This window comes from Rhinatrema bivittatum, chromosome 17 (genome assembly GCF_901001135.1).
Source record: "Rhinatrema bivittatum chromosome 17, aRhiBiv1.1, whole genome shotgun sequence".
NCBI lineage: Eukaryota > Metazoa > Chordata > Amphibia > Gymnophiona > Rhinatrematidae > Rhinatrema > Rhinatrema bivittatum.
The window spans coordinates 31306002-31317709 of record NC_042631.1 but is presented as its reverse complement, the minus strand read 5'-3'; the positions used below and the strand labels follow the sequence as shown (position 1 = coordinate 31317709).

General features: G+C 42.6%; 1 protein-coding gene across 4 annotated transcripts in view; it reads right to left on the bottom strand.

Moving 5' to 3' along the window:
* Window positions 1–816: 816 nt before the first annotated feature.
* Window positions 817–11708, bottom strand: part of VWCE (von Willebrand factor C and EGF domains) — a 103143-nt gene continuing 92251 nt past the window's right edge. For 2 of the 4 annotated variants that reach the window (XM_029582810.1, XM_029582813.1), the window contains 2 exons: window positions 5508–5613; window positions 817–2572 (listed from right to left, as the gene is read on the bottom strand). In XM_029582810.1, the coding sequence (XP_029438670.1) occupies window positions 1692–2572; window positions 5508–5613 (987 nt within the window). In that variant the 3' untranslated portion in view covers window positions 817–1691. The remainder of the gene's footprint in view (window positions 2573–5507; window positions 5614–11708) is intronic. The other 2 variants (XM_029582811.1, XM_029582812.1) reach the window with 2 other exon arrangements.

Genomic DNA, 11708 nt, shown 5'->3' with positions numbered 1-11708 from the left:
GTGTGTTTTGGTGGAGCTGATTTCACTTGACCAAGCCTTTGCATTAGTTGGATGGTCTGGAGAGTTCTTAAGTGATCCAGTTGCCTATGTCAAATGTATTGCACTCATGTATTTGGGGAATCTTCATAGTAAATATAGCAAAGAAACCCCACAATATATTATCAACGTATGGAATGAAGACTTGGGCATTGAATTGGATTCCAGGGCTTGGAAAACTATCTAGACCTTTGCCTACCACATTTCTATATGTGCCAGATGAGTAGAGCTTATGATCAAGTTACTGAGCAGTACCTACTGCACTCTTGTTTTTTACTCCAAGGGGCGGATTTTAAAAGCCCTGCTCGCGTAAATCCGCCCGGATTTACGCGAGCAGGGCCCGGCACGCCTATTTTCCATAGGCCTGCTGGCACGCGCAGAGCCCCGGGACTCGCGTAAGTCCCCGGGGTTTTTTTTGTCGGGGGCGGGGCCGATCGCGGCGTTTCTGGGGCGGGCCCGGGGGTGTGGCCACACCCTCCGGAACCGCCCCCGGGTCGCATCTCGGCGCGCTAGTGGCCCGCTGGCGCACGGGGATTTACTTCTCCCTCCGGGAGGCGTAAATCCCCGGACAAAGGTAGGGGGGGTGGTTTAGATAGGGCCGGGGGGGTGGGTTAGATAGAGGAAGGGAGGGGAAGGTGAGGGGAGGGCGAAAGCGAGTTCCCTCCGAGGCCGCTCCGATTTCGGAGCGGCCTTGGAGGGAACGGAGGCAGGCTGCGCGGCTCGGTGCGCGCCGGCTGCCCAAAATCGGCAGCCTTGTGCGTGCCGATCCTGGATTTTAGCAGATACACCGGCTACGCCGCGTATCTACTAAAATCCAGCGTACTTTTGTTTGCGACTGGTGCGCCAACAAAAGTACGCGAACGCGCATTTTTTGAAAATCTACCCCCAAATGTTTCCCAGGTACTAGTGTCCAGTGTTGGAGGGGTTGTGGTTAAATTGGGCACATATATCCATATGTGATGGTTCTGCCCAGAAGTGTGTTGTTTTTGGTAAAAAGTCACACAAGAAATTTGACATCCTCAGGTTCCCTATTCACGTCACTCCGGAGCTATACCGGAAAATGGGAGTTGATGATTGTCAAAGCCATTTACCCAGCTAACTAGGGATTTACTGAGGTATATTGGTCTGCCTGAGAATTTCCCTCCTCCATCCAGGTAAAAGTACACCAAGGCTTCAACGGTGTCTGTGCTTTTAACTGGATTGAGGGGCAGGAAGAGGGCAGGCTAAGTGTAAAGATTTGATGTTCAAATCTTCGTGCCTTGTTTTCCAGCCTTTTTCTGCCCACAAAAGTTGCAGGTTCCAAACCTTGTAGGCAATTTTTGAAAGGAAACCAATAATCCACAGAAACTGCAACGATGTGGGCTTTCTGAAAATTGACCACATTATCCTTAAGCATAAGTGCTATGCTTAAGCTGCCTAAATATACATGTAGCCAAAGAAAGATCCTCAAAATCATTCTAAAAAACACCAGTGCAAATTGTTTTTCAGGTACTAATTGAATTTTCCAGGGATTTCTGAATTAAAATCAGAAAACACGTATTTTGTTGGTCCTGAGTTCAGATGAGATGTGACTGCCTCATCTCATCCAGGCTTGGCTTTAGACTAAAGGATAACCGACTCCAGAAATGCTGGAGCCTTCATTTCCCATAGATCCACTAACCAGAGTGGCCTTTTTGTCCGAGAAGATCACCATCAGTCTCTTTCACTGGTATCACATGGGTTTTCTTTGCAGAAGTCCAGTCAGATCTTATAGCCACAGTGGACTCTTCTTTGAAGGGCAGACTCTTTGGAGGTTGCAGGGGTATTAATGTTGTTGCTGGAGGCAGAGGTGAGCCTAGAATTTCTGCAGAAGGCAAGGAGGCCAGGACTCTTTTTGGAGGAAGCGAAGAATCCAGGACTCCTGTGTACAGGGTAAAATGTCTTGAGACTTGAAGCAGAGAAAAAGTTGTAACTGTTGTAGAGAGCATAAAGGAAGATATTCCAGATGACGCATGAATAGAGGTGCTCTGTAATGAACCTGCATGGAAAGTGGGAAAACTGGATATGATAGGTGGTAGGGAGGGCCTCAGCACACCTAGAAGAGACAAAGAAGGGTCAGGAACAGCTGGAGGACGTAAAGGAGGAATAGGCATAGCTGGAGATGGGAGGGTAAGGTTGGGCACAGCTGGAGGAAGCAAACTAGAACTAGATACATCTAAAATAGAAATTGGGGGAATAGTCACACCTGGAACATACGAATGACTGGGCACATCTGGAGAGGATAAAGGGTGGCCAGATATAACTGGAGAAGGTAGGGTCGAGTCCAACATGGGTGTGATTTTTTGCAGTATTCCTGGAGTGACTGTGTTTCTTTTCAAAATAAGTCGGAGAAGCTGGGATTGTTGACTGAGAGCAGGAGGCGCCAGAGAGGGGTTGGAACTGATGGAGGTGACCGGCACAGGGGTGTGTCTTCTAGGATATCTGGAACCCTTCATGAAAGTTTTGTCTTGTACGTGGGAGGAAGCAATGAGATCCTGTGGAAAAGTAGCATCCCAAGCTAAAAATAAAGACATCAATGTTAGGGCATGCTTCAAAAGAAGCAAACACTTTACTTTAATCATCAATTACCATGCATAACCCATCGATCTTACTGCTGGCGTTAGACCACTATTTAACACAGCACATTGCTAACGAAATGCAGAAAATTACTGTGTTACAATGGCTGCGCTAAACCATGTGCAGCCATTGAAATATGGCAGCGCTCTACATATCACTAAATGCTATCTAAATTAGATAGCCACATAAACAATGAAATTTCTCATATTTGCGACTATGTTTGGAAACACATCAGCACATCTAATGTGCAATATCTGTAAGCTCTTTAGTACACAGACCATATAATGTAAGAACATAAGAAAATGCCATACTGGGTCAGACCAAGGGTCCATCAAGCCCAGCATCCTGTTTCTAACAGTGGCCAATCCAGGCCATAAGAACCTGGCAAGTAAATAGCAAGTAAATAGCTGGTCTACATCAGTCTGCCTATATATAATTATTTTCGGTGTAAAATTAATCTTGAGAAAGGAGATGCTGAGCATAGGTGTAATGGGAACTTCAAAAAGTAACATCTGACCCAAGAAGCACTGACAGTTTTTAAGAACATTCAGTAGCATACCTGTTATTTTTAGGCATATCTTACTACAACGTGACTTACTGTTCATGTCTAAACCTTGCTAAAACCAATAAAGAGATTTATTTTTTTTTAAACAATGGAGATCAATAATGAAAGTCCTTTCTGTGGACAAAATGTTTTTACTCATGGAAATGGGCTTTCAGATTACTGCCCATTCTCTACGTTGGTGAAAGTACCTGCATATTTCAGTACATGAGTACTTCTACCCACGTATCTTTGAAGGTGTTCCCATGATGGGATTAGGTGTGGGGAGGCACCTACGCAGATAGTTTTGAATAATCAAATGACCTGCATACTTTTTCCTAAAACATGTACCAGCATGTATCTGTTCTAAGGATGCTTATAGTCTTTCCCACAGGCATACATTTGATTTATAAACCTTTATCCCATATAAGAGGACAAGAGTCATTTCCACATCAAAAATCAATGTAGAATAAGGGAATGACCTAGCCCTTATCAATTAGATTAAATGTCCCCTTGCAGATCATTGCCAAATTAACATTAAATGAATCACATAAATTTAAAGGACTTTAATTTACAGATCCCCATTCCCATAGCAACTTCAATTAACTAGGGACTCAACAATCTGAAGATGCAGATAGCAGTCCAGACTGGAAGACTAGGCATTTAAATGGCAGATTAAATTTACTATGGACAAGTTCAAATGCACGTGGGGAAAAGTAACGCACAAGATAGTTACCCAATGTTAGGTTCCATATTAGGAGTTACTTCCCAGGGAAAGGACCTGGGCAGGATAGTGGACAATACTTTGAAATTCTCAGCTCAGTTGCAGTGACGGTCAAAAAAGCAAACAGAATGCTAGGAATTATTAGGAAAGGATTGGGGAATAAAACAGCAAATGTCATAATGCCTCTATCGCTCCATGGCGAGGCCACATCTAGAGTACTGTGTGCAGTTCTGGTCGCTGCATCTCAAAAAAGATATAGTTGCATTGGAAAAAGTACAGAGAAGGGCAACCAAAATGATAAAGAGGAACGGCTGCCCTACAAGGAAAGGGTAAAGAGGATGGGGATTGTTCAGCTTGGAGAAGAGACAGGAGATGGGGGGATATGATAGAGGTCTATAAAATAATGAATGGAATAGAATGGTTAAATGTAAATCGGTTATTTGCTCTTTCAAAAAATACAAAGACTAAGGGGCATGCCCTGAAATTAGTAAGTAGCATATTCAAAACAAATCGGAGAAAATTCTTTTTCATTCAATGTACAATTAAGCTCTGGATTTCATTACTGAAAGATGTGGTTAAGCTTGTTAGGTAGCTGTTTAAAAAGGATTTGGACAAGTTCCTGGTGGAGAAGTCCATAAATTGTTATTAACAAGAAGACTTAAGTAATAGCCACTACTTATCACGACTTGATTGCAGCATGGGATCTGTTTACTGTTTGAGATCTTGAATAGTACTTGTGACCTGGATTGGCCACTGTTGGAAACTGGATGGACTTGATGGACCCTTGATCTGACCCAGTATGAAAAATTCTTACTTCTTATGTAGGTACATTTCATGGAGTGGGTACTTTTCATAGTGTTTACCTAGAACATGGGTAGTTTGATTATCATACCCCAATATGTTTCTTGACATCCCAGTGTTGATATGCTTGATCAAAAGCATTATGGGGGTAATTTTTGGCAAATACAAGCATAAGTTACACCAATTTTCAAAGCAAACATACGCACATCTGCTTTGAAAATAATCCCAGAAAAACTACCTACTAATTTGTGCAAAAGAAATTAGAGGCAATTTATATGCATACTTTCAAAAACCCAAAATTATGCATCTAAGTCCAAACCTTCCCCAACTCCACCCCAAGAAAACCTCTGCTCAGGCTTAGATAATCTTATACGCACACAAGACATACGCACATAAGTTTATCCACATATTGGGCGGGCAATTTTAGAACAAGGTAAAACAGTATTTCCACAGGTAAAACTGTCCTGCTTCGTATAAAGCCCCTGGGTACTTTTACCCGTGATCTTCGCACCGCATTTCAAAGGAGAAAGCATGGAGGTACTTTCACTTTGAAAATGTGGATATAAAACACCCAGGGACTACTGCACCAGCTTTTAATGCAGGCATTTTGCTGAAAATTAACCTGTGTGAATCTGAAACTTTGATCTATGTATGTAGTTTTTGGAATCCGTCCGAAACATATTTTCTGGAACAGCACATGTCTGGCTTAAAGTACGTATGCTGTGGAACTTGGTATACATTTTTAACCTGATTAAAGGAAGGCAGTTTTCATCTCTCTTCTGTCCCTGCCCTCCTCTTTCTTCAACTTACCATCTAAACATATCGGGCAGCATTCTCCAGGAACATGCATGAGGGACTGGTGACAGACTACCTTGGGGCAAGAATCTCCTCTCCATTCACAGTGCACATCTCCAGACTGAAACAAAACGACATGACATGCAGCATGAACACATCTTTCCTAACCAGGGCACTGTACAATAAATTACATATTGCTTCATGAGCCCCCCTTTCTCAAAGAGCATATAATCTAAGAGGGTACCTGAAGCAATGGGAGACAGAGGGCACTATTCAAAGCCATTTGCATGAATAAAACAGTGTTTTACCCACAGAAATGGGCTTTTGGGTAATTGCCAGGTTCTTGTGGCCTGGTTTATTTCTCTCCCTTTCTACCATATCATCTTCCTCCTGTCTTGATTTTATTAACATTTCTTTCTCTTGCTTTGTCTTTCTTATCTGTTCTATAGATGCTTGTAGTCTCTCCCAGCAACGTTTTTTAAAAAGTTCACAAACTAGCTAGACAAACTCACAAGAAAGTCTGTGATTTGTCTAATTAGTTCAAAGATTTTTCCAATAAAATTCAATGTGGCTTCCACACAATGACAATGATATATTAAAGTTTCAGTAGACTTGTGGAATCTGCATCAAATTTAGCAGAATCTATACAAGTTCACTGGAAAAAAATGTCAATATATGTAATGGACCCTCCAGGCACATTACCAGTAGAGCCCGGGGTGATCTCCAATGAGCTAGGGATAGTTCAGTTAGAGGTGGTGTCATTCGTATTCAGCCCTTCCCTTTGAGGGTGCTGGAATAACCATCCCCTTCTTAGGGTTTTATAAGCAGCTCTTTCCTGAGAGCTCATGGGGGACAGTATAAGTTTGGAATTTTGAAGAAGGCTGGAGAGTTTTTCTTCTGAGGAGTTTTGGCCTACTTGGAGTTTGAGGCTCCATCTAGCCCGGGACCTTTGAATTACGTTGGGAACTTACTCCTGCAGCCCACTCCTTAGGTGCAGGTTGGTTGTTCTGGGTTAATTTGGGGAATTTTTTACCTTTTGGTATAAGAACTGTGAGACCACCAGGGTGTTTTGCTTGGGGAAAGGTCTTGGGATACCTTTCTCTGGAGGGCATTGGGTAGGGAAAACTGTCCTGCTGTGACCTACCAACGAACCAATGAATGGTGGTGACCCACTACATTGTCCTCTGGCATTTACATATGATTGGGGGAAAAAGATTGGTGTTGGTTGCCTAGGGGGAATAGTTTTGCCCCTTTCCTACCTGGAACGAGGGACATTGATATCTAGTGTCCTTGAGAGGATCCCTACCATCAGGAATTTGTCTGAGAGCAGTAGACAACAGAAGAAATATCTACTGACTGTAAGTAAGAACTCTGAGACCATTAAGGATACCCATCTGGAGTCTTGACCCCTGTGGAGAGAGAGGATTTGTGACTTTCTGTGCAGAGAAGTATTTTTGCTTTCTACCCATTTTGGAAGGGATCATTCTGCCCAATTGAAGAATACCCTGCCCACCTGGGAACTCCACTCCCTTGTCCTGGTAACTGAGATAATAGAACGTAACAAAAGAGAAATTCTGTGGTGCTGAGGGCTAAATTACTGTGCCATATTTCATCTGATTTTCCATCAGTGAAGACTTTCATTTTGGACACTAAACCACTGGCTCTAATGTATAGCGCACACAGTGAGGAAAAGTACCCTCTCCCAGGGACAAGAAACAAACAAATGTGTCACCCTTAGCACTATGGGCCCTGAAAGTTAAGTCTTTCCCCCTGCCACTAAGAAACTATCCAGACCCTGGGGAGAAGAGATTTTGTGTATCAGCTAGCCAGGAATGATTCCAGCCCAGAAGAGACTGTCAATGCTTTTAAGGCCCCACAGGCATGCACTCCACTTCCGGGGATGGGGCTTTACACACACACACACACACACACACACACACACACAGTGCATATATATATATATATACACACACGTGTGTATATATATATATACACACACGTGTGTATATATATATATACACACACGTGTGTATATATATATATACACACATATATAAACATAGATATGTATATATGTGTGCATGTATATATATGTATATACGCGTGTATATACACATGCACGCATATATACACATATACGCGTGTGTATATCTTTATATATGTATATATACACACACGCATATATATGTATATACGCGCGCGCGCGTGTGTGTGTGTGTATACACAGATGGATATACATAAAAGGGAGTTCCTTTTTATTGGACAGACTTTTTTTTTTTTTATTTGTTATCCTTTATTTCTGTGCATTGAAGTAGACTGGACTGGATGAATCACTAAACATTTTGCATTCTTAAATTGTTCTGTAAATAACAGTGGAGATATTTTGGCAGGATTCAACCTTGAAAAATCGTGACCCAATGACCTTGATTGCTGGACTGAAGAGTTATTTTTGCCCCTGGACAAACAGAGACCCTTTTTGCATAATTCTTTCTAACCGTATACTGGAAAGCATAACTGAAGCGCATACTATATAATTGATCCTCACTTTATCAAGCAGAGATGTCAAGCTTGCTAAGATTTGACAAGGGATGGAAACGTACAAAAAACTTGGGCGCCAGCCAACATTTTTAAGAGCTAGTACAAAAAAATTGTATTTTCCTGTTTATACCCCAGATTAGTGCAGACACCTTGGTTTTACCTCTCTGCCAATAGATGGAGACAGAAGAAAAGCTTTACTGACACTGCTACTTAACCTAGAGTGTCACCTGCAGTCCCGCAGATGGTAGAGGTGTAAAACCTGTAGTTTGGAGTTTATTTAAAAAAAAAAAAAGAAGAAGAAAGAAAGAGAGCAGTTTAGAAGAGTTCTCCCAGGAGGTGTTAGGTTCCTGTGGGGCCATTCTTCCTGGTTGAGGCGAGCGAGCAGGAGGCTGGTGACCCTTGGAGTGCTTCTGCTCTGAGAGAGTGCTGAAATCCGGTGGTGCTGGTTCCCTCATGCCTCTCTCCCCCCTCCTTGCTTTGCTGTGCTCCCCCATGGTGGCTCTCGAACACTAGTGATGGGGAAATATTTTCTTTTCCTTTGATTTAAAAAAAAAAAAAAAAAAAAAAAAAAAAAAGTTAAGTAGCTGGGGAATATGAAGGTAGCCTTTCTCATGGAGCGAGTAAATTGTAGGTGGTATGTTCACTGCAGGGAGGTGGAGACTGTAACCGGCAGCTGTGCGGCTGAATACAGGAGGACCTAATCGCTGGCAGTTGACTCATACTGCTCAGCCTGCAATGCCGGGGTACTTGTTTATGCAGAAAGACTAAATTAATTCTCTGTTTCTATGTTTACTAATGAGGATGTTGGGGAGATACCAGTTCTGGAGATAGTTTTCAAGGGTGAACTGAACCAAATCACTGTGAATGTGGAAGATGTAGTAGGCCAGATTGACAAACTAAAGAGTAGCAAATCACTTGGACCAGAGGGTAAGCATCCTAGGGTTCTTAAGGAACTAAAAAATGAAATTTCAGATCTATTAGTTAAAATTTGTAACCTATCATTAAAATCATCCATTGTACCTGAAGACTGGAGGGTGGCCAATGTAATACCAATATTTAAAAAGGGCTCCAGGGGCTATCCAGGAAACTATAGACCAGTAAGCCTGACTTCAGTGCTGGGAAAAATAGTGGAAATTATTCTAAAGATCAAAATCACAGAGCATATAGAAAGACATGATTTAATGGAACACAGTCAACATGGATTTACCCAAGGGAAGTCTTGCCTCACCTGCTTCATTTTTTTTGAAGGGGTTAATAAACGTGTGGATAAAGGTGAACCGGTAGATGTAGTGTATTTGCATTTTCAGAAAGCAATTGACAACGTCCCTCATGAGAGGCTTCTAAGAAAACTAAAAAGTCATAGGATAGGAGGTGATGTCTTTCGTGGATTACAAACTGGTTAAAAGACAGGAAACAGAGAGTAGGATTAAATGGTCAATTTTCTCAGTGGAAAAGGGTAAACAGTGGAGTGCCTCAGGGATCTGTACTTGGACTGGTGCTTTTTAATATATTTATAAATAATCTGGAAAAGAATACGATGAGTGAGGTTATCAAATTTGCACATGATACAAAATTATTCAGAGTAGTTAAATCACAATTGGATTGTGATACATCGCAGGAGGACCTTGCGAGGGACTGGAAGATTAGGCATCCAAATGGCAGATGAAATTTAATGTGGACAAGTGCAAGTTGTTGCATATAGGGAAAAATAACCCTTGCTGTAGTTACATGATGATAGCTCCTAATATGGAACCTGCCACCCAGGAAAAAGATCTAGGCATCATAGTGGATAATTCTTTGAAATCGTTGGCTCAGCATGCTGCAGCAGTCAAAAAAGCAAACAGAATGTTAGGAATTATTAATAAGGGAATAGTTAACAAAACAGAAAATGTCATAATACCTCTGTATTGCTCCATGGTGAGGCCGCACCTTGAATATTGTGTACAGTTCTGGTCGCCGCATCTCAAAAAAGATATAGTTGCAATGGAGAAGGTACAGAGAAGGGCAACCAAAATGATAAAGGGGATGGAACAGCTCCCCTATCAGGAAAGGCTGAAGAGGTTAGGGCTGTTCAGCTTGGAGAAGAGACGGCTGAGGGGGGATATGATAGAGGTCTTTAAAATAATGAGAGGTCTTGAACGAGTAGATGTGAACCAGTTATTTACACTTTAGGAAAATAGAATGACTAGGGGGCATTCCATGAAGTTAGCAAGTAGCACATTTAAGACTAATTGAAAATTCTTTTTCACTCCATGCACAATTAAGTTCTGGAATTTGTTGCCAGAGGATGTGGTTAGTGCAGTTAGTGTAGCTGGGTTTAAAAAAGGTTTGGATAAGTTCTTGGAGGAGAAGTCCATTAACTGCTATTAATTAAGTTTACTTAGGGAATGGCCTCTGCTTTTACTGGCATCAGTAGCATAGGATCCTTTAGTGTTTGGGTACTGTCCAGGTTCTTGTGGCCTGGTTTGGCCTCTGTTGGAAACAGGATGCTGGACTTGGATGAACCCTTGGTCTGACCCAGCATGGCAATTTCTTATGTTAAGGTTTCAACGACATTATGGTGAGTGGGCTTGCTCAGTGCAAACAATTTATTTTTTTTTTTTTACAGTGCCATTTTAACCGCTCCTGCTAGGAGCAAGAAAAGGAGTTGATCAGTGCTTTTCTGCTCAGAGCAATCAGATTAATTTTCCAGTGCCACTTTACTTGATCCCGCTGACAGCAGAAGACCGCCATCGGCATGGTAAACATTCCTGCTTGGTGCATGTTAAGCTGAATTTGCACCACTATTGAACGAGCTCTCACTGAAAGCAGGGAGAGGGGTCCCATGGCGCCATGGAATTAATTCTTAGCGCAGGCAGTTTATTTTTGCAGCATGTGTGTTCACTCCTGGGAACAGAGAGAGGAAGCCGGTGGCATCACAGTGAGTGGGTGCTCTCAGTTCAAGTAATTTAGAAGCACCACTGTTAATCACTTCCACAGGAAGCGAAGTCTAGGGGCATGGTTATTGGGTTTTCCTCTCATCGGCCTGAGATCTCATGGCGAAAAGCACAGAACTCCCACTGAGAGCTTGAGGAAGATTTCCACGGGGCCATGACAGAGATTCCTGCATAATAATCATGCCCAATAAAAGGAGGAAGGCAGGGTCTTCAGGGCAGGTTCAATGCTTCTGGTTATAACCTGCAGGAGGAAGATAGTTCCATGCAGAGGGATCCCCCACTCAGATTCCACATGCTGGCAGGGGGCAGTTTTGTCTTTCTCATTCTTTTTCTCCTGGAGGAGTCCTGAAGGAAGTGGCTCTGCAGCCATTTTAATGTTTCAGGCTATTGGAAACCCTACAGATCTTCCTCGGGAGGGGGAGGCAAGGATATCAGGGTGCAGCAGGTTAATCCCAAAGAGAATTCTACTTTTCAGCAGTTTGGGAGCTGGCTTTTGAGGCACCCCTTCTCCAGGGTTTGTGCTCGTTTTATTTCCCTATAAGTCAAATTATATTTCCTTAGGTGTCCTGGTTGGCCTTCCTACTGCGCACCCTGTTTTAGAGAGTGCTTGGTTCTGTCATTGGTGCCAATTCCCTGATAGAGCAGTATGAGGATTCCAATAGGAGTTTGTGGCCCTTCTCTCTTGCCAAATGGGTAGGATGGCTAAACTCTGCCCTGGCAGGCATGGCGGATGCTGTTTATA